This window comes from Pithys albifrons, chromosome 12 (assembly GCF_047495875.1).
Source record: "Pithys albifrons albifrons isolate INPA30051 chromosome 12, PitAlb_v1, whole genome shotgun sequence".
NCBI lineage: Eukaryota > Metazoa > Chordata > Aves > Passeriformes > Thamnophilidae > Pithys > Pithys albifrons.
Window position 1 is genome coordinate 20,560,905 of NC_092469.1, and position 26,922 is coordinate 20,587,826.

Consider the following 26,922-nt stretch of genomic DNA (forward strand, 5'->3'; position numbering starts at 1 on the left):
CGAGGCCACCCCCGGCTCTTCCTTATCTGCTCCCCAGCCCTTTGCCCCCGGCACCGCCACACTCCTGGTATCCCAGTGCAGAGCAGGAGGGGGCTGTGACACCAACCCCATGGGTGTCCCCATTCCCAGGGGCATCACCCCACCACACAGCCCCTTATCCCAACAGCACCACAGCCTCCCAAAGGAACCTGGGCTGTGGTGCCTCCCTTCCCCCTCCCCTCACCAGAGTGGGTTATTTGCATTCTTTATGTAAAAGAGATTTTATTATCGCCCTCTCCCAGCCCATCTCTATTCTGGTAATTGGAGTGGTATTAATTTCGGTGTGGCGGGAGTTGATGGCGGTCCGGCGATGCCGCAGCGATAGGGTGTTCCTTTCGCACCAACCGCCGCGATAGCCCGTCTATCAGGAGCTCTGCAGGCTCGGCACTTATCAGGGATGGAGCTGGCGAAGAGGGAAACTCGGAGCAGCCTGAATTTTCTTCTTTATCTGGCAGGATCCGCCGTGTGTCAGCAATGGCAGCTGCAGAGATGCAACGTGCCAGGGGGGGCCGGGGCCGCCTTTGTTCACCATCCCTCCTTCCCTTGTGGTTTTTGGGGGGTCACTGTGTTACCCCCGCTGTGGTTGGGTGCTCTGGGTCTCCCAAAGTGCTTCCCACTGTGCTGGAGGGGATGTGGCATTCCAGGGCCTCCTTGGCCCCTCACGCCAGGAGTGAGAAGGAGGATTTTGGTTTATCTTTGAAATGACCTTGTTCCCTGGAGGGGGCTGCAGCTTGTCCTGCTGACAGGCAAATTCCCAGGAGCTGGAGGCTGAACTCCTCAACGTGGGGGCCTCCACAGATGTGCCACCCCTTCATCCAGGGTGCTGGGACACCCTGACTCAGTTCTGCTTCCCAGCAGGATCCTGGGATGGAGTATGGCCATGCTTTTTGCTCAGTCTGTCCTCTGGTGGGACTGGACACTGATGTCCATCTTCCCCAAATTCCCCCAGACCATCCCAAATTCCCCCAAACCATTCCCCACAGCCCTGCCAGCCATGCCCCAGGTTTTCATCTTTCCCACTCCTTTCTCTTTGCTCTGGGGCAGGGCCGGTAGCAGAGAATTTCAGGAGCACCCACGGCCTCTGACTCCCATCTCGGGGCTGTCCCATCCCTACCCAGCCAACCTCACCAATTCCAGCCAGTTTTCCCAGAGGGATAAGATGAAAAGCTCCAACAAAATGGAATGGAGCAGAGCAGAGCCCCCATAAGGAACAGGCTGCTCAACCACATTACAAGGCACTAGAGAATCCCTGCTGGGAGCCACTGGAAGGCTGCACCCCCTGGGAATCCTGGATGGCTCTCACCTTTCTGCCAGGTGGGATGAAGCTTTTTGCTTTTGTCCCTGTGGGAATACCACGGGCCCACTGATAGGGATGAGATGGAGAGGCTGGGGCCAAACCCAGGGTAGTTTTTGCATTATGTCCCACCACCTTCCCAAGGGATTCCTCAGCCCCTTCCCTGTATCAGCTTCACTATTTGTGGCTCCACCTTGCTGAACCCCAACCCCTGCTGCTGTCTTGCCTGTTTGGGCTTTTTTTAATAATTACTAAATATTAATTTCATATTAATATTTACTCTGAGCAGTAACAATGGCTCTGGGTTAATTACAGAGCCTGACTCAGGCCCCTCTCCTGATCACCCAAATCCATCTTCACCCCCCATCCTCTGTGCAGGGTATCAGGAGGACACAGAGCAACTCCTCATTTTTTTGGTGCATCTAATTAAAACTCCAAACTCCTTTTTATACCCCTTTTTCCCCCAGCTCCCCCTTCCCTTCTCCTCCCTGTCCCCTTCAGTTGTGTTTATCTCCTGCTTCAATAATCTCCGGCTGCCCGGAGTTTGTCTGGAAACCTCAAGGTTTATTATCGGGGCAAGCAGGGCACAATGGGGGGGGACAGCTCGTCCGGGGGGGACACAGCCCCCGCCACATCTGCCCCATCACTCCCCCTTCCCCTCCAGCCTGGCATGTGTGGGTGGGAAAAATTATTCCAGCTATTCTGTTTTATCGCTGGGAGCTGAGCAGCAGATAGTTGTGTTTGTGGGAGATTGCCAGGGGACAGGGAGAAGTTGGGATTCAGGGAATTAGCACCCCAGCCCTTCAAATCAAGGGGTCCCCAGGACCGTGAAATCCCCTCCTGCCTGGCCTGTGTCCAGCAAAGCTGAAGACGGGATGTTTGGCATTGGGATGGAGATGATCCCAGCAGTGGTGGTGGCACCTGTCCTGGATTTGGGACATGAAAGGGGACCTGTCTCTGCTGGGGTCTGTACCCACAGGTTTGAGGTCAATACCCAGGTCTGGTTTGGGGACATTGCTGAGAGAAGGATGATCAGACCAGTTTGGGGGCACAACTGGGGTGTAAGGATGTTCAGGCTGTTTGTGGGGGGATCCTCAGACTGTTTTAGGGACACTGACAATGTTGGGGACACCCAGACCAGCCTTTCCCAGAGCCCAACAGATGCGTCCCTGCATCAGGCAGTGCCAGAGGCTGTAGAGAGGTACAGGCAGCATCTCCCCCTCTGTCCCAATCCTCCTTTCCGGTTTCCCTTGAGAGGGAGAAGAATGTCTTGCTCTCTTGTGATGAGAGTCCTCAGGGAGATGCTGCCAGACTCGTGGTGATTGACAGCTGTCAATCACTGCCTTGCTGTTCTGCCCTGGGTGGATCTGAGGACTGGTGAGTTTTGGGACTTGCCCCCCTCTTCCTCTGGATGCCCCTTGGGGGTCCTCTCTTCCCCCCACAGGCGCCTCAGGCTGTGGCAGTGAACCCCCCATGTGGTCCCCTCCCCTTTTCCGGAGGGGATATCAACCCTCTGCATCGGCTCCGGGGCCCCTTGGCTCCCCTTCCTCCCCGGCTCTGGCTTCCTGCCCCCCCAGTGCCAACCCCACCCGCTGCCTGGCACCAGCCTGGGCAGGGCTGGGGGGTCCCAGCAGCCCCAGGAGAGGGGACAGAGCAGGGACAGTGGATCCCTGTCACAGGAGTCACACCACCCCTGGCAGCCCTGGGGAAGCCTGGAAGTTTTCCTCCTTCTCATCTTCCCTGAGCTTTTTCTGATTTTGCTCCCAGTGTTTATGGCCCCATCCCTGCAGGCACAGGTCCCATTTATCTCCTGAGATGGGGACCCCCTCTTCATGAGAAGCCCCAGGGATGGGGACCCTCTGGAGACAAGGACACCCTCAGAGCCCCATCCCAGCAGGGCGCAGCAACACCCCAAACACAAACGTCCCAGGGAGGCTTATCAGGCCGCATCCTGCTGGGGCAGGGCACCCTGGAATATGTGGGACACGAGGGAAGGGCAATCCTGGGCAAGACGTGGCACAGTTAGTGCCCGCCCCACCACCAGCGCCTGCCAGCTGTGCCCCACAGCTGACAAGCAGGTGCCAGGCCCTTTCGGGGTTCAGCACCTCCTGGGTGCCCCTACCCCCTCGGCAGCCCCTCTGTGTGGCAGGAGGTGCCCGCTGTGTGCCGGGGCAGGTCACAGCTCCTCCATTATCCGGGGGCAGGGTTCAGCCTGATAACGAGTCGCTTTTGTACTCAGGAAAAAAAAAAATCAATAAATTGCAAGCGATGGGCAGGAGTGATAAAGGCAGAAATCCCCCCTCAGGTCCCGCCCCACCCTGGCAATAGGGCGTCCCCTGCATCCCAGGCTGAGGGGCAGAGCCCAGCTCTCCATCAGTTATCCCTTCTGCGTCCATGGCAGCTTGGCCAGAGCAAGCCCAGGCTGAGCCCAAGCAGGCGCAGCCCAGCAAGGCTCGATTTAAACCCTCCTCACTCCTTTGTCATCCCCAAGGCTGCCCTGATTACTCGAGCACCCAGGACGGCAAAGCCGGGATAATCTCCTTAGCCCCTTTGGAGAGATTTCCCTTTGTGAGCGGAGGTGAAGAGTGGAGATGCTGCGTGTTCACAGCTTAAGACTCTTCCCAATCGGCTCCCTCCATCTTATCGGAGCGGTGCCATCACATCATTTCACTAGTTGAGTTGTCAGGATTTATTCCTTCCGCCGCGCACTCGCCGCTTCTAAAAACAGCAGCTGGGGCGCGCGGCAGGGCCGGGCCGGGGCTGCCAGGGCTCCTCCGGCTCAGCTTTCCCTGGATGAGAGCAGGAGAGCCCTGGGAGGCTGGGTACCCATGGATGGATGGATGGATGGGATGGATGGATGGATCCATCCCACTGCTGGGAGCAGCACAGAGTCAAGCCAGCTCCTGTGGCCACCCGTGTTTGCTTCTGGATGTTCTGGAGATGCAGCCACATCCCGGCATCCACATTTGCTTTCCTTGCAGGATTGAGCAAGAGGGAAGGGCAGTGGGGGCCCAGACAACCCTGCCATCCCATCCCAAGCTGCTCCCACATCTCTTTGCCCCAGTTTCATCCATAGGACTTGAATTACATCCAGATGAACTGCTCTGCCCCCCTGGCAGGGATTCGGGCTCAGAGGTCGGTCCATCCATCCATCCATCCATCCATCCATCCATCCATCCATCCTCCTTCCTGGATGTTCCCATGCCATGGGACATCCCGTGCTGGGTTGAGAGCAGACACCACCAGTCCATCCCTGTTTTCCCAGTCTCTCCATCACTAGGACTTGTGTGGGGACCATTCCCAGCATGTGGCCTCCCTGGGCTGGCACAAGGCACTGTATTTAATTGGAACAGCGTGGCTGATACTGGGATGTGATCCCATGACACCCCGATAGCAGTATTTATCCTGATAGTATCCAGGCAGCTGCAAACACTGCAGAGACCTCCGAGCCCAGATCCCAGCAAGGGACAGAGCAGTTCAGATGTGATTCAAATCCTATGGATGCAGCAGGGGCAAAGGGATGCAGGAACTGGTTGGCATGGCATGGCATGGCATGAATGGGTTTGTCTGGGTCCTCTCTGCCCGCTCTTCCTTCCATGTTTTGCTCCTACAAGGACAGCCAGTCTGAGTGCCTGGATGTGGCTGCCTCTCCACAGCATCCAGGAGGAAAAGTGGGAGGCTGCAGGGGCAGCCTGGCTCTGTGCTGCTCCCAGCAGTGCCATTAATTTCCCTGGCCATAGGAAAGCTGAGGGTCACCTTGCAGAGGGGCTCTTGCCATTCATCTCCATCACACCCCGTGTCACAGTGATGCCTCACAGCTGCCTCCCTGCCCTGTGCCCACTGGCATCCTCAGGATCCGTGGGGACGTGGTGCCGGCCATGCCTGCACTGCCATCGATCGCCCAGTGCGTGGCCATGGTGTGATGACAGGATTAATCTTTGCTCCCTGACCAAGCTCAGCTTATTCCTTTGGAATCTCTGATGGGGAGATAAGCTGAGGCACAGCCAGGCAGGGGCAGGGAGCAGCCCCACACCTTGTGTTTCAGCAGCAGTTGGAGCACTGGGGTCCATGTCACACCAGGCAGGTGCACCTGGCTCACCGGGGGCTTTTCCCCCCTTCCTTCCTTCCTTCTTTCCTTCCTGCTCCTTTTCTTCTTGACCCAGAGCAAACAGTCAGGTCCCTGCCCAATTTGGTTAATGATCTGGGAGATAAACTCTCCTCCAGCGATAACGGGGCACCGCCTGCCTGGGACTGATGGCCAGGTGAGATACCTGCGGGGGTGTTCACCTGCCAGGGGGATCCCACAGGGAGCTGGAGCCTGTGGACTTTGCTCCCATACTCTCCAGGACACCCCACAGGCTGGCACCAGCTCTTCCCAACCTCCCAGTGTGCAGGCAGGGGAATGTGGCTGAATCCAGGGAGCAGAGGGGTGGGATTGCTCCCCATGTGGGGGCATGGCTGGCTGGCTTTGGGCTACACACAGCATCTCCCAGGCCTCCCCATCCCTCTTGGCATCATTTTCCCTGTTCCTATGCAGAAGTGCCATGTGCTTAGTTGGAAAAATCACCTTTCCTTCTTCTTCCTGGGTGCTGTGTCAGTGTGGGAGTGAGCATGGCACTGGCTCTGCCTGCCCTGCATCCTTGGCTTATCCATGCCCCACATTCCCAGCATCCTCCCACCCTGCATCCCCAGTACCCCCCTGCCCATGTCCCCATCAGCTCCACCTTGGGATCGGGAGGAGGAGGAAGGTTGAGTTTTTTGAGGAACTGGTGGGATTTATTCCCTGGCACAAACCAACCCTGAGGAGGGGCAAAAGCTGCCTCCTGGGTGCAGCAGGTGCCACAGGGACTCCACTTGGGCACAGGGACACCCATCCCGATGGAGAACTGCTCAGGACTACTGGCTGGGGTTCCAGCACCCCATTTTTGGGTGAATGGAGGTGCTGACCAGGGTTCCATCACCCTGTTTCTGGGTGGCTGGAGGCACTGTCAGGGTCCCAGCACCCTGTTTCGGGGTGGCTGGAGGCACTGCCAGGGTCCCAGCACCCTGTTTCAGGGTGGCTGGAGGCCCTGCCTGCTGCCGTGGCCGTGGGGCGCTGGCGGGAGCGGGGCTGGCTCCAGCAGCACTATTTTTGTCCCCCTGTCTGGAACGGTTTTCTCTTTATCAGCGCCTGCGTGTTTTCTCTGCTGGGGATTGATACACAGAAGATGAAGTGCTCTGACATGGGAAGTGTCAGGCGAATGCTCTTATCTCAGAGACATGGTCTCCTGACCCAAACGCTGCTGATTACCAGTGAGACGGGGGGAAGGGGGGCAAAAGGGGGGGCACAGACAGGGGGAGGTGGCAGTTGGGCTCCGTTCCCCAAAAGCAGCCAGGATATTGGGGGTGACAAAGCCAGGGGGAAGCCACCACTGCTGGGGCTCTCCAGGGGATTTGGGGATTGGCCATCACCTCCTCAGAGCTGGGATGGGCAAGGAGGGTGGGAAGCAAGAGGATGCTGAGGCTGAAGTGAATCCAACATTAGCACATCAGGAGTCAGATGGGAGGGCACTGGAAACGTGGAGCAACGTGCACTGACTGCTCTGCTCAGCCCTAAGGCCACTGTGATGGTCACTCTGCTCCCTGCCTGATCCCAGATACTTTGTGGAAAGGACCAGCTGAACAAGGGGCTGCTCCTGCCCCTCCTCGGGGTCTGTTTGTGCCAGGGAATAAATCCTATCAGCTCCTCGAAGGCTTCATCCCTACTCCTCATCCCTATCCTGGGATGGAGCTGATGGGGGCATGGGCAGGGGGATGCTGGGAATGCGGGGCAGGCAGAGCCAGTGCTATGTTTGCTCCCAAAACCACTTTGCAGGTATGAAATTCCTGCTAGAAACAGAGCTGGGATCCCCACAGACAGGGTGGCTTTTGGAGCTTTCCTGGCTTTTTGTGTTTTGGAGCTCCAAGCCAGCTCCAAGGGCTCCCATGTTGAGGACTGTGGGGATGGGAAGTCAGAGCATTGGGAATGCCCCAGCAGGACAGAGAGCTGTGGCAGAGCCCATTCCTCCCTTCCCCAGCACACTGGAGGCTGCAGCACAGGGATGGAGGGTGGCATGTGCCAAGCACGGGGACCAGCCTGGTGGATCCAAACTCCTCAGGGACCTTCGACACCTTCACAGACCTCCTGGTGGGCAGCAGGTTTTGCCGAGGGGCACTGGCTGCTCCCCTGGGATGCACTCAGAGCTGTGTCCCCAGCAACCCGGGGTGTGTGGAGGGGACCTGGGGTGACAGTGGGACTCGGGTGAGCACAGGTGACACCACCCAGCGCTTCCAGTCACTCACCTCACCTCACCCCAGCGCCGGGAGGATCCAGATGTCAGCCCTGCTAATAAACACATCAGATTTCAATCTCCACAGCCATGGGATCTCTTTATCCTCCCCGTGCTCTCAGCTCCAAAAGCAATTTTGCCTTCAGAAAGAGCAGCCTCCTCCCCACCCGCCGGCCTCGGGCACCGTCTGCCTCCACCTTGGTGCCATCATGGCTTTATTGGGGGGCTCTTTGTCCTGGCATGGCAATGGGGGGACCCCATAGATTCCCTGGGGTGGTAGGAGCATTCCCAGCCACGGATGGATGCCTGGGGTGGGTTTGTCTCCCTGTCTCCCAGGAACAGCTTGTTTTTGGGGTGCAGCAAATGCAGCCAGTGCTCATCTGTCTGAGTATTGGTTACCTGCCATCTTATCTGCGCTCCCAAAGACAAAGGCACAGTTAAAACATTTTAGAGCAGCCTTCATAGCGTATTAACATGTTATCTAACCCATTAAACCAGAGGCTTATCAGATAATCAAAGCCATTAAGCCCTGAAGCTGCTGCGACTTTGGGTGCGGGGATGGGAAATGCTCCTTCCGCTCCACCGCCGGCCCTGCCCGGACCCCCCGAGCTGTGCTGGGACCCCCCGGCAAGCGGATGGATCCCACCACCCACCACGGGCACGCAGCTCTGGGACACCCCCAGCAGCTCTTGGCTCCAGCTGGGTACCTGTGTCCCTGGGGTGCTGGGGCTTGGGGGGCGTCACGCTGATGCTGTGCCTGTTTCCCCACAGATGAGCTGGATCTGGAGGTGCAGGATGGGGAGAGACGGGTGCGAACCCGCAGGAGCCTCCCCGAGGGCTTCTCCTGGGGACCCTTCCAGGGCAGCATCCACAGCGAGCCAGCATCACCCGGGCACGGGGACAGGGTAAGGAGCCACCCCCATAGGGATGGTGAGGGGGGAAGTCCCAGAGAAAGGAGTTGTTTGGGAAAACAAGTCCATTTGGGAGAGATTTGCCCTGCTTGGGCATCTCACCCCTTGGGAATCTCCCAGTTTGGGTGCTCAGGAGGTTTCCCTGCCACATGTGGAGGTGAGAGTGTTCCCACAGCCAGGGGGACAGGATGCTGGCTGTCCCCTCCTGTCCCCTCTGCACTCGGCTACAGGTTGCTTGGTGGCTTATGTTGTCTGTGGATAATCATGGGATCTGGATTTCCCACTCCACATTTGCTCCCTGGGGCCTGTGGTTGTGCCTGGAAGGCACGAGCAAGCTGTGAAGGGACTGGAGAGGAGGCACTGAGGTGGCACTGAGAGGCTGTTGGTGCCATCACTGGGATGAGCAGCAGAGGAGAAGGGGTGTGTGCCCATGAGTGTGCAAATGGGTTTGTTTTAGGCTCTGGATCTCACATCCTGGCCACATCCTTGCCCCCACACTCACCTCGAGCCTCACACAGACAGCTCGAACCCAGGATCCTCAAGGCCTGGCTCCATCCGCACCTCTTCCTCCTCCTCCTCTCTCCTTTGCTCTTTTTTTCTCTTCCTTTTCTTTTTTTTTAGCTCTGGCCCGTTTATCTTTGCTGAATTAAATCCTTGATTAACCCTTATCTGCCCAGTTTGGCTCCCTATCTCCTGGTTGGCGCCGTGTGTCCAGACACCCGGTACAGGATGATTGATTCCTCAAAGATATGCACGGCTTTTTTCTGATACTTCATTTATTGTCTAAATATTTTTGCTCCCATTTCAGCAGCTCCCTTATCGAGCCCGGCTGATGATTCCCAGCCCTGCTCTCCTCTGCCACTCTCCTCCCTCCCTATCTCTGCTCAGGGAAGGGAGGAAGGAATCGCAGCCCCATCCCTGATACAGGCTGTCGCCCTCGGGTCCCTTCGTCTCTGTCGCTGGCGGCGGGGGGGACATGCAGGGGGTCCCCCCCAAATCCTGCCTGGCTCTGCTCTTCATCTCCGTGTGGGAGATCATCCCATCCTGAGCTTTTAGTGGGCACTGGGAACACTGGGTGGCATGGAGCATCATGTGTGCCCATGGATTGCTAGTGGAGGAAAAGGAGAAGGAGGAAGAGGAGGTGGAGGAGGATCCCTGCCTGCCCCCCAGCTGGTCCCATAGGGCTCCCCCAAAACGTCCTTGCTCGGGAGGGTTTGGAAACCCACTGGCAGGCACTGTGGGGGTGCCAAGGGACTGTGCAGCCCCTCTGGGGCTGTCCCCCAACTCCATCCCTGCCCTGTGTCCTCGCAGCCGCCCAGCCCGGGGTGCAGTGAGGGCACAGGGCCGTGCCCATGCGCCATCCCGGCGGATGCAGAGCAGATAGGGTTTCTGATGGTTATCACCAGTGAGGAGCAGACACACCGACCTCTTTGTTCCAGGGAGAACAAGGAAGGGCTTCACAGGGGCTGGGGCCGCTGAGGGGAGCTGGAGTGGGCACCCTGGGGTGCTGGGAGCACTTTGGGATGCTGAGAGTTCCTTTGGGGTGCTGGGAGCACTTTGGGGGTTGCAGAACTCCTGGGCACTGCAGGGACCTCCCTCCATCAGGGGGTACCCACAGATTCTCCCATGCACAGAGCAAAACTCCAAAAGGACCCTCCCCTCCCTCCTGCTCACAGCAGTGCCACCACAGTCCCTGAGGGTGCTCAGCCCACAGAGCCCATCCCTGTGTCCCATGTGCCCATCCCAATGTCCCCAACCCCATTTCCCATGTCCACAGGGCCAAGCAGGTTCCCTCAGCACCAAGGGCTGTGCACATGTGTGTGCAGGCACCTCACACACGTGTGCAAGTGCCTCACACGTGTGTTGGGGGGCTTATCATGCTGCTGGCACTCAGCTTCTGGCAGTGATAAGGCCCCAACTGGCTGCGACTGTCAGGCTGAGTTGGAGGGGTTGGAAATATTGGGATGGATAATTAGATTTCATATCGTTACTGCGGCAGCCATCGGAGGATCAGGGAGATTAATTTCACCCCCCTTATGCTCATTAATATTCATTAGAATGCAGGGAGGCAGAGCTGGGCAGGGGCTGAGCAGGGAGTGCTGTGACCACCCCTGGCAGCCCCTCACCATGACCCTGACATGTTTTGGGGAGCAGTGCTGACCCCCTGTCCCTGCCCTGGCAGAGCCCACCCGTGACGCTGGTGCTGGGGGACGAGAGCTGCTGGCTGTCCTGCCTGCCCCTCGTGCCCGGAGAGCCCGATGCCAACGCCGTCATCTACAGGAAGGGTTGGTACCAGTGTCTGTGGGGGTTCAGAGGGAAGGGATCCCTGTCCATACCCTCAGTCCCAGTGTCTGTTCTCTGTGTCCCACTGCTGGTTGTCCCTGTCCCAGTTGTCTGATGCCAGGGGGGCCGGGGAAGGTCCCAGCAGGGATGGCACAGGGATGGGTACAAGGATGGCATAAGGATGGGTGTAAGGGTGGATTAAGGGATGGATGTAGGGATGGGTGTAAGGATGGGCACAGAGATGGGTACAGGGATAGACGTAGGGATGGGTACAAGGATAGTGTAAAGATGGGCATAAGGATGGACGCAGGAATGGGCACAAGGATTGGCACAGGGATGAGTGCAGAAATGGTTGCAATGATGAGCACAGGGGTGGATATAAGGATAGGCACAAGGTGGGCACAGGGATGGGTGTAAGAGTGGATTCAGGGATTGCTGCTACTATGGATGCAGAGATGGGCACAGGGACCGGTGCAGAGGTGATGTAAGATTGGATGCAGGGATGAGTGTAAGGGTGGACTCGGGGATGGGCGCAGGGATATATGCAGGGGTTGGCACAAGCTGGAGCGGCGGCTCGGGGCAGGCACAGCCGTGCAGAGCTCAGACATGGGCAGACACCGCCATCTCCAGGCCACAGCTGGGAGGAAACACGGGGCGCTGCCAGGACAGCGGGGACAAGGCGGGACACAGGGGACAGGTGCCCCAGAGGCACGCGGGAAGCAGGACGGGGTGCAGGGATCCGTGCCCACCACCGTGCCCCCATTCCAGACGAAGCCCTGTGGTGCCGGACCACACGCGCGCTGCAGGAGGACGAGCCCGTGAGCGCCTTCGTGGTGGCAGAGCCACCAGCTGTCCCCAACCACAGCGTGAAGGCAGAGCCTGGCGAGTCCCCGTACCCGGCGGCTCTACACTCGGACATCCAGCTGCTGCCACAGCAGGCCGGCATGGCCGCCATCCTGGCCACCGCCGTGGTCAACAGTGAGTCCTGGGGACACACAGAGGGTGGCATTGCCTGCAGGACCACGGCCCTGCCAGGGCTCCCCAGCCTGGCACACAAGCGGTGCATGTCCCTTGTCCCTTCCCCTTTGCAGAGGATGTCTTCCCGTGCAAGGACTGCGGGATCTGGTACCGGAGCGAGCGCAACCTCCAAGCGCACCTGATGTACTACTGTGCCAGCCGGCAGAGCGCCGGCGCCGGCTCGCCCGCCCTGGAGGAGAAGCCCAAGGAGACGTATCCCAACGAGCGCGTCTGCCCCTTCCCCCAGTGCAAGAAGAGCTGCCCCAGTGCCAGTTCCCTGGAGATCCACATGCGGAGCCACAGCGGTATGGCATGGCATGGCATGGCATGGCATGGCACCCTGCTCTGGGTGGAGGGGCAGGGAGGCTGTGGGATAGCACCATGGTGACCAGTTAGATGAGATTCTCCCCAGCTGGGTTACTGGAGGTGCAGAAATGGAGCACAGGGACCATTTAGATGAGATTCTCCCCAGCTGAATGACTGGTAGTGCAGAAATGGAGCAGCACAGTGACCAGTTAGATGAGATTCTCCCCAGCTGGGTTACTGGAGGTGCAGAAATGGAGCACAGGGACCATTTAGATGAGATTCTCCCCAACTGAGTTACTGGCAGTGCAGAAATGGAGCACGGTGACCAGTTAGATGAGATTCTGCCCAGCTGGATTACTGGAGGTGCAGAAATGGAGCACAGGGACCAGTTTGATGAGGTTCTCTTCAACTGTTACTGATTTGGAGCAGGGATGGAGGATGGTGACTAATTAGATGAGGTTCTCCCCAGTTGTGTCACTGATTTGGGGCAGCTCACTTGTAGTAGGTCTTCCCTCATCTCAGCCCTGTAAAGATGGACGGATTGGGCCCTGTGGGGTGTCCCCATCATCCCTGTCTCCCTTCCTGACTGTCCGTGTGTCCCACAGGAGAGCGGCCATTTGTCTGCCTGATCTGCCTGTCTGCCTTCACCACCAAAGCCAACTGCGAGCGGCACCTGAAGGTACACACGGACACCCTGAACGGTGAGTGTTCCCATGGGAACAGCCCTGTCCCCTCTGGCACAGCCTGGGAATGGGCACTGGCTCCTGCAACCCTGCCAGCTGCCCGCTCAGCCCATGCCATTGTTTCCAACAGGTGTTTGCCACAGCTGCGGCTTCATCTCCACCACGAGGGACATCCTGTACAGCCACCTGGTCACCAACCACATGATCTGCCAGCCAGGATCCAAGGGCGAGGTGTTCTCCCCCGGATCAGCCCTTCCTGCTGCCAAACCCCTCACTCCCGGTGAGCCATGGGGGACATGGGATGGCATTGGCACTGAGGGCTTGTCCCTGATGGGCTCTGGTGGCAGGGAGGGAGATTGGGAATGGGACAGTGTCCCTGTGCCAGGGGTGTTAGGAAAGGGCAACAAGGTGAACATCCCTGTGCCAGGGGTGTTGGTAACAGGGGACAGGGCAGCATCTCTGTGCCAGGGATGTTGGGAATGGGGAACAGGGCAGGATCCCTGTGCCAGGATGTTGGGAACATGGAACAAGGCAGCATATCTGTGCTAGGGGTATTGGGAATGGGGAGCAGGGCAGCACCTCTGTGCTGGGAGTGTCAGGAATGGGGGATGTGTTGAGCATCCCTGTGCGAGGATGTGTGGAAGAGGGAACAGGGTGAGCATCCCTGTGCCAGAGGTGTCAGTAACAGGGGATGGGGAAGCATCCCTGTGCTGGGGGTGTGGGTAACAGGAGTGAGGGCAGCATCCCTGTGCCAGGGTGTCAGGAGAGGGAGACAGGGCAGCATCCCTGTGCTGGTGTCATCAGTGACTCTGGTGCCTGTGTCCCCTGGCAGGGCTGAGCCAGCCGAACAACACATCCCTGCGGAAGTGCAGCCTGCCAGCATTCCTGCCCGAGGGATTGCCGGCACTGCCACAGCAGATGGTGCTGCCCGGCCCCTCGCCCGCCCCACCGCCTGGCCCTGACGCCACACTGCCCCCAGCACCGCCTGCCTCACCCCCCGACGCCAGGGCTGGCAAGCTCTCACCCCCAGCCCAGGCACAGAACGGGGAAGGGCCTTCATCAGCATCATCCTCATCATCCTCCACCTCCGGTGAGCCCGTCCGCATCAAGGAGGAACCGACTGGCAGCCCATCGAGCGAGGCGGAGGCACCGAAATGCGGGGAGGGGGCCGGCAGCCCTGACGCCGGCTCCCGGACCTCATCCCCCCGCAGCCTGCCCTCGGCCAAGGTCAAGTCGGAGCTCGCCAGCCCCACACCAGGCTCCAGCCCCGTGCCCAGCGAGCCAGGGACGGGCACAGCTGGCGGCACCGTCTTCCTCCCCCAGTACGTGTTCGGCCACGAAGCCGCGGTGGTGCCACAGGCGTCGGAGATCCTGGCAAAGATGTCGGAGTTGGTACACAGCCGGCTGAAGCAGGGCCATGGGGGCACAGTGCCACCCACCATCTACACGGGCACGCCGGTGCCCAAGGGTGCCACCTGCTTCGAGTGCGAGATCACCTTCAACAACATCAACAACTACTACGTGCACAAGCGCCTTTACTGCTCCAGCCGGCACCTGGCCGAGGACAGCCCAGCCGGGGCACGCAAGCTCAAAGGCCCCCCTGCAGCACCAAAGGGTCCTCCCACCCCAGGGACTCTGCTGTCCCCCCCAATGGGCAATGGGCAGGGGACACTGGCAGGGGACAGGGACACCGGCCGCGATGCCACTCCACCGAGCACAGCTCCAGAGGTGAAGGCAGAAGAAGGGGTTGGCAAGGCAGGGTCCCCCGAGGCGGAGGGGGGCTCCGGGCGGTGCAGCGAGGACAGCCAAAGCCCCGGCAGCTCGGCGGGGGACGAGGGGGATGAGGACCCCAGCAAGACACTGTGCGAGGCCTGTAACATCCGCTTCAGCCGCCACGAGACCTACGTGGTGCACAAGCGCTTCTACTGCGCCTCCCGCCATGACCCGCCCCTGCGCCGCCCCGCTGCCCCCAAAGTGCCCTTCCTGCCCCAGCCCCTGCGCACCCGCAAGCGCCGCAAGCTCTACGAGATCCACGGGGCCACTCACCGACCCGCCGAGCCCCCGCCGGCCCCTGACCCGCCGCCAGCCCCCGACCCACCTGGCGCTGCCCCCTCGCCCCGCACCAGCCCCGATGCCGAGGGTCCCATCGACCTGAGCAAGAAGCCGCGGTGGCAGAGTGAGCTGGCACCCGCACCAGCACCGGCACCGGCACCGCTGCTGCCCTTGGCCGACTACCATGAGTGCACCGCATGCCGCATCAGCTTCAACAGCCTCGACGCCTACCTGGTGCACAAGAAGTACCAGTGCCCGGCGACACCGCTGCAGCCCCGCACCCTCGAGCACCTCCAGAAGATGAAGGGGGCCATGCCCACCCAGCTCAAGGGCCGGCACAGCCCTGGCAGCCCCAGCGAGGGGGACCCCGAAGGTGTGCGGGTGAGGGCGGCACCAACGGGGAGCCCTGGCATCCCCTTCCCCGGGGTGGACTCACTACAGCGTCACCCCAAGAGTCCCCTGCCACCCCCAGGGGCGAAGGGACCCCTCGCTGCCTGTCCCTACTGTCCCCTCAACGGGGCCATCAAGGGTGACCTCCTCGAGCACTTCCGTAATGCCCACGGGCTCTTCGTGGCCAAGCCGGCGGTGGCTGGGCAGGGGGTCCCTGACACCCTGGCCCCCGGTGCCAGCAGGACGCCCGAGCCCCCTCTGCCCGCGGCGTCACCCCCTCGCCCACCTGCCCCCCGCCTCCGCCGGGACAGCTGCAGTGCCAAGGAGGGCCGGGATGGCGGGGGCAGCCCCCGGCCCCCCGTGTCACCCCGGCCCCCCACCTCGCCCGGAGCCCCCGAGGCACTGCGGGAAGGCGCCCACAAGCCCCCCACGCCCCCCATCTACACGGACAGGGGGGTGCAGACCCCCCCGGCCAAGGCTGTGCCAGGCCCCGTGCCCAACGGCAACCACAGGTACTGTCGCCTCTGCAACATCAAGTTCAGCAGCCTCTCCACCTTCATCGCCCACAAGAAGTATTACTGTTCCTCCCACGCTGCTGAGCATGTCAAGTAACCCCCCCACTGCCCCCCACCACTGCTCAGGGGGCTGCAGGGGCTGGGGGTCAGGGGGCCCGTGCCTGACACCCCCCTTGCAGGAGGTGATGTGATGAAGGACCCCCCAGGAAGTTCCACTGGGGCAGCTTCAGCATCTGGAGCCCCAAACTTCAGCCCGGCTCGGGGGTCTGAGGACCCTGTGGTGGGGGGGGTCAGCCCCCACCTCTGCCCCTGCTGCAGGCAGGGAAGCTGAGGCAGAGCAAAGATGCACAGCCTTGCCCTGGGGGCTGTGGAGGGCTTTGCCCCAGGTAGACACTACAGGGTTGGAATGGGGTGTCTGGACTCCAGAAAACATGGGAGTGCCCCCCACTGCAGAGCGGACCCTGCACAGAGACAGCATTGAGGGTGAGGGTGGAGCTGCCCTGGGAACTGTGTGTATAAGTGTGTACAGAAATAAATATGTCTGATAAACTGCTGTGTGAGGGGGGGACACTGCGGGGGCTGGCACAGCCACCATCACACCATAGGACCATCACTCCATGGCCACCATCACCCTGCACTGGGGCAGTAGCAGGGCAGGGCATGACGTCCCCACGCTGTCCTTGGCACACCTCAGTGACACCTACGTCACCCAGGGAAGGGGTCATATATCTGTGCCATGGGGCAATGCAGCCACCCCCAGATTGGGCTCAGCTGGTGCTGGGCTGCAGCCTGATCGCTGGTTAGTTATCTGCCTAATTAAGCCCCCAAAGCCACAGAAGGGGCTCAGGTCTCTCCCACACCAGCAGTTCCTGCACTGGAGCTACAGACCCCTGTAGTGGGTGCCCAGGTGAGCATGGCTCAGGTTGTGTGGCCCCTGCAGTGTGTCATGGAGGGGATGTCCCTAAGGACCCCCAGAGCTCCCAGTGCTTCCCAGTACAGCACAGGCAGGCAGCAGGCTGTTCCCCTTCGTCCCACCCTGTCTGGCAGGGATTGTGCTTTAGGGATCCTTCTGGGCTCCCCATCCCTGCTCAGGGACAGTCCCCAAGTGCCAGGTTAATGGAACCCAGTGCCCCCAGCTCTGTTTGTTTCCCAGTTGGTATCCTGGGAGCTGCTGAGCTGTTGTGATCCCCATGGACATGGCCAGAGCAGCACCAGCCCAGGCGTTGTGCAAGGCTGGGGGATCATGGGGCTGCCAAGGGGGCTGAGAACCCCAGGGACTGGAACACCCCCTCCAGGATAGGGGGAGTATCCCTCTATGCCAGTCCTGGGCAGTCTGGGGCACATGGAGCAGTGACAACTTTTGACCCTTTAAATGGAGCAAGAACAGGTTTGGTGCCAACTGCCATAGGCCAGTGGGATTGGGGTTTGCCCCATCCCCTCCTTGTGGTTGTCAGCAGTGCCAGGGGGTCTTGGCTCTGTGCCAGGAGGTGGGAACCAGGCTCAGGGTGCCAGGGAGCAGGGCAAAGGCAGCAACTCCCTTAGGAAGTATTTGCAACAGGTCCCCTCCTCACACCCTCTTACTCCACCACCCCAGCGTGCCAAGTAGCACAAGGGGCTGAGTGTCCTGTGTGTCCCCCCCACAAAGATGACACAAGATGCAGCTCAATTCAGGAAAACTTTACTTAAATAAATATATTTACAGAGCAGCAGCTATTCCAGAGCAGATCTGACCACACTCAGCCAGCGGAGTGCAAGGAGGAGAGGCCGTGCCAGGCACTGCCCCAGGCATTGACCTAGTGGGATGTGGGATCCCCCAAGGATGGGGGACAGGACACCCAGCCCTCACTGCAGCATCTTCTTGTAGGGCAGGGCTGGGAGGTTGCGGGGCAGGGCTGGGAGGCTGCAGGGCAGGAGGTTGGGCAGTGCTGGGCTGTTCTCCCTGTTCTCCTCTTCCTTCTGCTCCTCAGTGGCATCCAGGAGCTGCTGCATGTAGCAGGAGGTGCCCAGCAAGACGTGGCCAGTGGCCTGCATGGTGAACAGTGTCCAGCGCAGGGCTTCCCTGGGCAGGGAGAAAGGGGGTGAGCATCCTTCCTGGCACCCCACAGAGGGGACAGGCAGTGTGCCCACCCCTGGAGCCATCAGGGGGTGAGCACCCCTCCTGGCACCCCACAGAGGGGACAGGCAGTGTGCCCACCCCTGGAGCCATCCCCTGCCCCCAGCACTCACTTCATCAGGCGCCGGGCGCCGTAGCAGCGCAGGTCATAGGACATGCTGTAGGTGCCATAGAGAGTGGCCTTAACGTTGAGGCAGCCCAGGTCCTGAGGGTGGGTCTTGTAGAGGTCAAAGGTGACACAGGCAACATCGATCCTCCGAGGGGGCTTGCGGGACAGGCCCAGCTGGTAGCCAGGAGTCTGGGGAGAGCAGGGCTATAGTTACCTAGGGGTACCCAACCCTCCCAGTCCCACCTCCCCACTGATCCCAGCACGGTAGCTGGTAGCCATGTCTAGAAAGCATTGGACCACAGTGACCCACTAGCACCCCACCCTGCCAACCCCAGCTCACCCAGCATCCCACCTGATCCCTGCACAAGATAGACAGGACAAACCATCCTCCCACCCCACTCCCAGGGGTCCACTCACCTTGGGGGCAGTCCAGCTCTGCCCCTTGCTCAGGGCCATCAGCACCGTGCCCTCCTCCAGTGTCCGAAAGAACGACTCTGTCTCCACTGCAGTTCCATCCTCATCCAGCACCAGCGAGATGGGCCCCGGCATGGCCAGGGCAGTCTGAGCCTGGGAAGGGGAGTTGGGGGTGAGCAGTGGTGGGGGCAGCCAGCCCACCTCCCACCTGGGTGTGGGGCCAGACCCCCAGACAGACAGAGCCCAGCTCACCTGGCAGACCAGCTCTGCGAGGCTTGGGGCCATGATGCCCTTGCGCAGGCTGCGGTCACAGTTGCACACGCGGTAGGGTCGGGGCCGCGGGGCCGGACTCGCCAGGAGCTGCTGGGTCATGGAGGCACTTGCCGAGACACATCTGGGCAGGGATACAGGGATTGGGGTGTCCTGAGTCCCATCACTGTCCCCAGGCACGTCAGGACTCGGTGGGGAGCAGCACATCACTTGGGGAGTCAAGAGGTGCCCAAGTAGGGAGGGCTCCGGTGTCCCCAGTCCTGGGGTCAGTGGCCCCACAGCACTTACTTGGAGACAGGAGCAGCCAGGCGCTGGCTCAGGGATTTGGCATAATCCATCCTTGCCAGGAGCACGGAGAAACCTGTGGAGAGAAGGGATTGAGCCCTGGGCAAGGGTGGTCCTGTCCGCTCCAGGAAACTTCTTCCCACCAGCACTGCTCACTCCTCTGCGCTTCCAAGACCTTCCCACCAGCACCTCTTGGTCCTTTCTGCTCCAGGAGACCTTCCCACCAGCACTTCCTGCACTCAGCTCCAGCCCTGCTGCCTTTACAGGGGCTGATCCTGCCCTTTGGCCGGGGCCAGCCTAGCAGTGCCCGCCCGGCCAGAGTCCCCTGCCAGCACAGCTCTTGCGCAAAGGGGCACACGGGGCCCTGAGTCAGCGCTGGAGCAAAGGTGAGGCATCAGCACCGGGGCATGTCCATGCCCTGGGATCTTCGGCAGTGACACCCCTGGGAGCATCCCCAGCCCTGCTGACCCAGGGATTTATCCAGTCAGGAGCCTGCTGGGGGGCTCCAGGGATATCTCCAGCCAGGACCCTCACAGGGGGTCCAGAGGTGCATCCCCAATCCCCAATCCCCAATCCCCAATCCCCAATCCCCAATCCCCAATCCCCAATCCCCAATCCCCAATCCCCAATCCCACCTCCAGCACACACCAACAGATCTCCCCTGGATCACTCCAACCCACCCCATCTCACCTTTATGTACCTGTCAGAGGCCCCGCCCACCCGGCACACCCTTCCTGCCTCAGCCAATCCTCTCCTGGCCCGCGGCCACAGGGGGTGGGGCCAGAGAAGGGGGCGGAGCCAGCTTGGCACTGCTGGGGCTGTGGGGCATGAAAGGGTGTCCAAACTGGGACCCCGGTGAGTTCCTTTCCAGTGCCCCCAGTGAGCCCCTCCAAGTGCCCCCAGTGAGCTCCTTCCCAGTACTCCCACTAACCCCTTGCTGGTGCACACACACACACACACACAGTGTCAGCACCTCCACATGTGTGCATCCATGTTCATACACCTCCCTGCACGTGTCCATCCCCAGGTACACGCATGTTCTACCCACGTGCATCCCGTGCAGGTGTGTGCGCTCACGCACATCTGTGCACACCTGTGTGCTCCCCTGTGTGCCCCCTCCCCGTGTGCTCCCCTGTGTGCCCATGCACCTCTTTGCCCCTCCGTGTGCTTGTGTGCACACACATGTGCAGCCGTGTGCTCCCATGCACGTTTTTGCACACGTGTGTGCACGCATGCTCATCTCTGCCCCTCCATGTGCACGTGTGTGTGCCCATGAATGTTTGGGCACGTGCACCCACACACCCCCGTGCACCCACACCTGTGCACACACACCCCTTTGCACACACCCCCGTGCACACACACCTTTGCACAAACCTTTGCACACACCCCCGTGCACACACCTGTGCACACACACCTTTGCACGGACCTGTGCACACACACCTATTCACACCCGTGCACACACCTGTGCACACACACCTATCCACAAACACCCGTGCACACACATCTGTGCACACACACCCTTGCACACACCCGTGCACACACCTTTGCACAAACACCCGTGCACACACTTTTGCACAGACACCTATGCACACACACCTGTGCACACACACCCCCTTGCACACACCCCCTTGCACACACACCTATGCACACACCCCGTGCACACACACACACACCTTTGCACACACACACCTTTGCACACACACCCGTGCACACATCCCCTTGTGCACACACCCCTCTGCGCACACACCCGTGCACACACACACACCTGTGCACACACACCTGTGCACACACACCCGTGCACACACACACACCTTTGCACACACCTTTGCACACACATCTGTGCACACACACCTTTGCACGCACCTGTGCACACACACACCTTTGCACGCACACCCGTGCACACACACCCGTGCACACACACCCGTGCACACACCCCCTTGTGCACACACCCCTCTGCGCACACACCCGTGCACACACACACCTGTGCACACACACCCGTGCACACACACACACACCCGTGCACACACACCCATGCACACACACCCGTGCACACACACACACACCCGTGCACACACACCCATGCACACACACCCGTGCACACACACAGACCTTTACACACACCTTTGCACACACATCTGTGCGCACACACCTCTGCACACACACCCGTGCACACACCCGTGCACACACACACATCTGTGCACACACACCTATGCACACAACCCCTTGCACACACCCATGCACACACCTTTGCGCACACCTGTGCACACACACACCTGTGCGCACACACCTGTGCGCACACACCTGTGCGCACACACATCTGTGCACACACATCTGTGCACACACACACCTTTGCACACACACACCTTTGCACGCACACCTGTGCACACACACACCCGTGTACACACACCCGTGTACACACCCCCTTGTGCACACACCCCTCTGCACACACACACCTTTGCACGCACACCTGTGCACACACACACCCGTGCACACACCTGTACGCGCACACACACCCGTGCACACACACCTGTGCACACACGCACCTTTGCACACACACCTGTGCACACACACACACCCGTACGCACACACACCCGTGCACACACACCTGTGCGCGCACACACACACACACCTGTGCCCACCCCGGTGCTCCCCCCAACCCCGCCCCTTACCGTGCGCGGCCCCTTTAAGAGCGCGCGCTCCGCTCCTCTCTCTCCCCGCGCGCGCCTCCCGCCCCCTCCATCCCCTCGCCGGTCCCGTCGCGCGCGGGTGACGTCACGCCATGGCCGCCCTGCGCCGCCGCGAGTAGAGGCCGCTCCGCGCCCGCCCCGCGCCGCCCCCCGCGCCCCGCCGGCCCCGGCAGCCCCCGCAGGACCCGCAACCCCCGCACCGCTCCCCGGCCCCGCCGCGCACACCCTGCCCGCCGGTGAGGCCCCGCCCGCGCCGTCGCGGCCTAGCGCCGGGCACGGGGGAGGGCGGGCCCAGGCGCGGCGGGGGGGAGTGTGAATGGGGGGTAAATGGGGCGATAAATGGGGGGCAGGCCCAGCGCCCCCGGGGAAAGGGGGTCTGGGGGTGTGTGGAGGGAACTGCAGGGGGGCTGACCAGTGAATCCCCCCCGTTCTTGGGGGTGTGAATGGAAAGAGGCGCACCCGGGTTGGGGGGTGTTGTGGCAGAGCCCGGGGGGGCTGGGGAGGGGTGGGGGGTCGGACCCCCGCGGGTCCCGGCGGCTCTGACTGGTCTCCCCTCCCCAGGCAGGTGGGAACAGGGAGAGCTCCAGCAGCCCCAGCCCGGGGCTCGGCACAAGGACCCCCAGCCTGGCAGGAGACCCCGTGAGGTGAGGGGGGGCCGGGGTGGGGGGCACAACGGGGGGCAGTTCTGAGGGGGGATTGGGGATTGGGGTCAGTTCTGAACTGGGTTTGAGGCCCCATCACTTGTGGGGTCAGTTCTGAGGTCGGTTCTGGGCTTGGGGTCAGTTCTGAGCTGGGTTTGGGGCTCCATCACCCCTGGGGTCAGTTCTGAGCTGGGTTTGGGGCTCCATCACCCCTGGGCTCAGTTCTGAGCTGAGTTTGGGGCTCCATCACCCCTGGGCTCAGTTCTGAGCTGGGTTTGGGGTCCATCACCCCTGGGCTCAGTTCTGAGCTGGGTTTGGGGCTCCACCACCTGTGAGGTCAGTTCTGAGGTCAGTTTGGGGCTTGAGGTCAGTTCTGAGCTGGGTTTGGGGCTCCATCACCCCTGGGCTCAGTTCTGAGCTGGGTTTGGGGCTCCATCACCCCTGGGCTCAGTTCTGAGCTGGGTTTGGGGCTCCATCACCCCTGGGCTCAGTTCTGAGCTGGGTTTGGGGCTCCATCACCTGTGAGGTCAGTTCTGAGCTGGGTTTGGGGTTCCATCACCCCTGGGCTCAGTTCTGAGCTGGGTTTGGGGCTCCATCACCCCTGGGCTCAGCTCTGAGCTGGGTTTGGGGCTCCATCACCCCTGGGCTCAGTTCTGAGCTGAGTGGTCTCTTCCAGAGCTGCAGCAGGAGCAGCATCTCCAGGGTGTGATTTCTTTCCCCTGGCCTTCCCAAGGTTTGCCTGGACTCTGGAACAGGATCCCAGTCAGACCAGGACAGCTGCTGGTGCAGTGTCAGAACCCAGGTAGCCTTTTGAGTGGGATTATCCCCAAATCCTGCAGGATACAGGTGTAACTGTGCTGCCTTTCTCTTCTCCTGGGGCTCTGATAACTCAGGATTGGCATTTGCTGCAGGGAGGAGCAATAGAAGGCTCAGTGATGCTGGGAGAAAGAACTCCAGCTGCCTTTCCTTGGGGTTTCCCAGCCTGCCTGACACAGACATGGGGAACATTCCACACTGGAGCTTTCCTGTCAAACTGAGCTCTGACCAGCAGCTCTCTGAAATTAGTGCTGGAAAGCAGCAAAGTTTTGGGTATTAAAAACTTGCCAGGCAGCAGCTGAGTTTTCCTGTGCATCCTCCAGGTGGGAGCTCCCTCAGGATGGCAGAGAAATGTGTGTGGTGGTGGAAACTCGGGTCATTAACAGGGTTAATTAACCAAGGCAGGAGTGGTTTTGCTCTTGTCCTGCACAAGTGTGACATGTTGCTCCTTTCCTGGATCCCGAGGCACTTTATTCCCTTCTCCTCTTGTTCCTGCTGCTCTTCCCTATTTTATCCCATGGTGGTTCCTGCCCTTTGTTTGTGCTTTGCCTCAGTTTTTCCAGGTCTTTGTTCCCTAAATCTTTGTGCTGCTCTTCTGCCCTCACCTGTCCTGTCAGGGCTGTTCCCATTCCCTCTCCTCAGCTCCCTCCTTGTTCCTGGCTGGACTTCCCCTTTCTCCAGAACTTTTCTGCTCTGCTTTAGCCCCTGGATTTCATGGATCAGCCTAACAGGAACGTTTCCATTTTGCATGGAGCTGTTTCACTGGTTGGAAATTGCTTTTATCCTTTTATCCCAAAGATTTCAGCCTAAAGCAAAGAGCTCCCTCCCTTCATTCCATCCCATCCATCCTGTGACCTCCAGGGCTGTGAGATCTCTGCTGGAAGGGACAGAAGTTGGGAATGCACTTGGTTCCTGCCATATTCCTGTAAATTTTCTAGGATTCAAGGCTGAAACTGGTGGCTCTGTCAAGCTCCAGGTTTTTATATGTACTCAGTGCCTTCCTGCTCCACCAGAGGTGCTGGAACCATCAGTTCCCACATTATATCCAAGGGACATTGGATAAAATATTTTGGGAAATGCTTTTTATTCACCCTATAAAGGCTCAGCCACGGAGGGAGGAATTGAATGAATGGAAATAATGAAATAATTCTCCCAATGGAGTGTTTTCCCCTTAGTGGCTGTTCCAAATCCCTCATAACTCCCAGATGGATCCTTCAGGTGCTGCCATCCCTTCCATACTGGTTCCAGTTCACCTGCTCCCAGTTCAGCACCTGCAGCAGCAGGACAGTTATTTCCACACATACAAAGCTCAAATTTGGCTTAATTGGAGATGCTGCTCAAACTCTTAATGAGCTTTAATTGAGAGCAGCACAGCACAGAGTGATGAGAAGCGCAATCTGAGCCTCCTGCCAGCACCAGACAGCTCCGAGAGCCACAAATCCAGAAGGAAAAGACCTCCAAGATCATCCTTAATATCCAAGGTGCAGGTCCAAAACCTGGCTGGAGTTTCTTCCTTCTGATTTTGCACCTTTTGGTGCTGTTTAATTAACAGAAGTTGGGCCTCATCTTGCAAAAATTGCTGCTCAGAATTCCAGCTCTGACTCCTCTGTCTTTGGCCTTGGCCAAATCCAGGGACAGAAGTGAAGGGTTAAAAATGTTACTTAAAATCTATCCTGGGATTAATTTGCAATATTGAAGTGGAGTTTGAAAAAGCAACTTAAGTAGCAAAGGACTTTTCTCTTGCTGCCTTTAGAGCCCTGTCAAGGCTCCTTAATCTCAGTGCTGGGCTTTAAAGTTAAAAAATCTTGCATGTCATTAAGCTTTGGGAAAAATCTGTTATCAAGGAACTGAAGCAGATGAATTATTTAAACTTCTTTATCATCTTCTCGATTTTCTCCTCCCCTTTTTAAGGAGGGAAAACTTTAAATCTGTGAGACTTCAGTGGGAACAAACTGGACCTTTCCTTGGTGCCTCCAGGTCCTTGCAGGTGAGGATGGGCAGGTAAAAGGAGCATCTCTGTCCCACCACGTGCAAGCCATGAAACATGATCAATTAAGGAGCAATTAACGCTTCATTCCCTAATTTGAAATACTCCAGAGCTCAGGCTGTGAAACTCAGCTCTGTCTCTTTAGTTGTGTAGTTAAAACCTTCTCTTTTCTGCCTCCAAGACAAGAGGGTGAAGCCCCAGATCTCATGTTTAGGGAATTTCCCCACTTTATATTTTGGATCCCAGCCCTGGCAGGGACTCAGGGACTGTCTGGGGGCAGAGATTCCAGAGGGAACAGCTGGAGGGAAAGTCTTGCTCTGCCTGTCAGGAACAGCAAGTGCCATCTGGCTCCCACCAGGGAGGATGGTTGGGAATTTTGAGCTGCCAAATCCTCAGTTTCTTCCCTGAGAACACGTGACCTGCTTTGAAGAGATTTCAGCTCCCTGAGCTGTGCACAAGTGATCCCAGAGACAGGAAAAGACACTTTTTGGGGCTGAAAATGCACCTAATTATTATGTTTGCTCCAAAAGCTCAGCGTGGAAAGGCTGGAATTAAAAGGGTTTTGTGAGTTTTGAAATTCCCAGTGCTGATCCAGGCAGCTTCAAACATGCAGGAGAGGAATATTTGACACACTTTGAGCAAATGAAGCCAGTTCTGTACCAAAAGGGTTGTGCAGCTGCAACCAGAGGCAGCTGTGCCTGAATTTTAAGGATTTTTTTTAAGATAAAAGGCTGCTCATGAGAAATATTATTATGTCCCTGGTTCTTGCCTGAGCTAAAGTCAAACCATCTTATCTGCAGGTTAGAAGTTAATTTTTTGCTTTTATAGCTGGTTTTGAAGACAGGAAGAAACTGGTTTTGTTTTAAGGCACAGGAAAAAATGCAGGTTTGTGGTGAGGGGTGAAATCTGGGGGTTTCTGCTCTGCCACTTAAGTGGATTTAAAATAATTCCATGTAGTCATTTTTGTGGGGGTTTTGTGATATTTGTCTTTATGTGTAACTAAAGGAGAACAGAAAACAATAAAAGAGTCCCAAATTAACAAAAGAACCCAAACAGCCTCTCCCAAAAACCCTTAAAAACAACTTTCAGATATTTGAGATAAGGTTGTGATTGGCAGATTAGAAACCTCCTCAAAAAGCCTTGCAGGATTCCAGAGATTTGGAATAAACTGAGCTTTGCAGGTTAAAAAAACACCTGAAAAAACCTTACAGGGTGCCAGAAGTTTGGGATAAATTGGGATTTGCAGATTACTCTGAGACAGCACTTGGCAAACACACTTCAGACTGGAATGAAACTTGCTGTCCTGTCCCATCATTAGTCAGACAGGTTTCCATTCAATTCCCACCTCCCAGTTTTTTTCCTGCTGCTGATTTTACCTTTGATTATCTTGGCTTTGCTTTGGGGCAGGTACACATTGAAGTCAGAATTTGGCTTGTTGTTTTTGGAGAATTTTTTCCTACAGTTTGGAGCAACAGCCTTTGGATTCTGACTGAGCTCTTCCCAAAATCATTTGGAATAAAAAGTGATGGAGAAACTTCACCAGGGAGGATGTAAAGGCTGATATTAAAGGGAAACCTGCTGGGAATTGGGGAAATCCACCCCCAAAAAAAAAACCCTGCCTGGATTTTGTGAACTCTTTTCACTTGGGCCATCATTTATTGTGTTTCTTATCATTTCTGCTGATGGAAATTAATAGGAAATTATTACAACTGCTGGATGCTCTGGGGTTTTATAAGAGCTTTAATAGCTGTGAGGTGAATGTTTTCTCCTCACAGCTGAGCTGGTGTGGGGAACATTTGCTT

General features: G+C 58.5%; 3 protein-coding genes across 9 annotated transcripts in view; 2 read left to right on the forward strand and 1 right to left on the reverse strand.

The window, feature by feature from the left end:
* ZFPM1 (zinc finger protein, FOG family member 1) overlaps positions 1-16,338 on the forward strand; it is a 37,112-nt gene extending 20,774 nt beyond the window's left edge. Inside the window, exons 4-10 of the mRNA XM_071567342.1 lie at positions 8,413-8,546; positions 10,735-10,837; positions 11,604-11,813; positions 11,927-12,157; positions 12,764-12,859; positions 12,972-13,121; positions 13,674-16,338. Of these exons, the coding sequence (XP_071423443.1) occupies positions 8,413-8,546; positions 10,735-10,837; positions 11,604-11,813; positions 11,927-12,157; positions 12,764-12,859; positions 12,972-13,121; positions 13,674-15,895 (3,146 nt within the window). The 3' untranslated portion in view covers positions 15,896-16,338. The remainder of the gene's footprint in view (positions 1-8,412; positions 8,547-10,734; positions 10,838-11,603; positions 11,814-11,926; positions 12,158-12,763; positions 12,860-12,971; positions 13,122-13,673) is intronic.
* A 1,122-nt stretch (positions 16,339-17,460) lies between these two features.
* On the reverse strand, positions 17,461-21,739 carry CIDEC (cell death inducing DFFA like effector c). 5 transcript variants are annotated; one of them, XM_071567456.1, is made up of 6 exons: positions 21,659-21,739; positions 18,993-19,065; positions 18,687-18,828; positions 18,438-18,587; positions 18,025-18,209; positions 17,461-17,857 (listed from the first exon to the last, which is right to left on the reverse strand). In XM_071567456.1, exons 2-6 carry the CDS (start codon positions 19,040-19,042, stop codon positions 17,641-17,643), a joined length of 744 nt encoding a protein of 247 aa, XP_071423557.1. In that variant the 5' UTR covers positions 19,043-19,065; positions 21,659-21,739; the 3' UTR covers positions 17,461-17,640. The 5 variants fall into 5 exon arrangements, with proteins under 5 accessions (XP_071423557.1, XP_071423556.1, XP_071423553.1 ...); XM_071567455.1 differs by lacking the exon at positions 21,659-21,739 and adding an exon at positions 19,625-19,644; XM_071567452.1 differs by lacking the exon at positions 21,659-21,739 and adding an exon at positions 19,179-19,308.
* An 85-nt stretch (positions 21,740-21,824) lies between these two features.
* Positions 21,825-26,922, forward strand: part of ZC3H18 (zinc finger CCCH-type containing 18) — a 47,289-nt gene continuing 42,191 nt past the window's right edge. For 2 of the 3 annotated variants that reach the window (XM_071567448.1, XM_071567451.1), the window contains exons 1-2: positions 21,825-21,912; positions 22,238-22,320. The gene's annotated coding sequence lies outside the window, so the exon portion shown is untranslated. The remainder of the gene's footprint in view (positions 21,913-22,237; positions 22,321-26,922) is intronic. The other variant, XM_071567449.1, reaches the window with a different exon arrangement.

Excerpts from the sequence above, each read along its gene's own strand:
- CIDEC (XM_071567456.1), bottom strand. The coding sequence starts at position 19,042 with ATGGATTATGCCAAATCCCTGAGCCAGCGCCTGGCTGCTCCTGTCTCC. Across the intron at positions 18,588-18,686 it reads TCGCAGAGCTGGTCTGCCAG|GCTCAGACTGCCCTGGCCAT; the intron begins GTGAGCTGGGCT and ends TCCCCTTCCCAG. Across the intron at positions 17,858-18,024 it reads GGCGCCCGGCGCCTGATGAA|GGAAGCCCTGCGCTGGACAC; the intron begins GTGAGTGCTGGG and ends CTCCCTGCCCAG.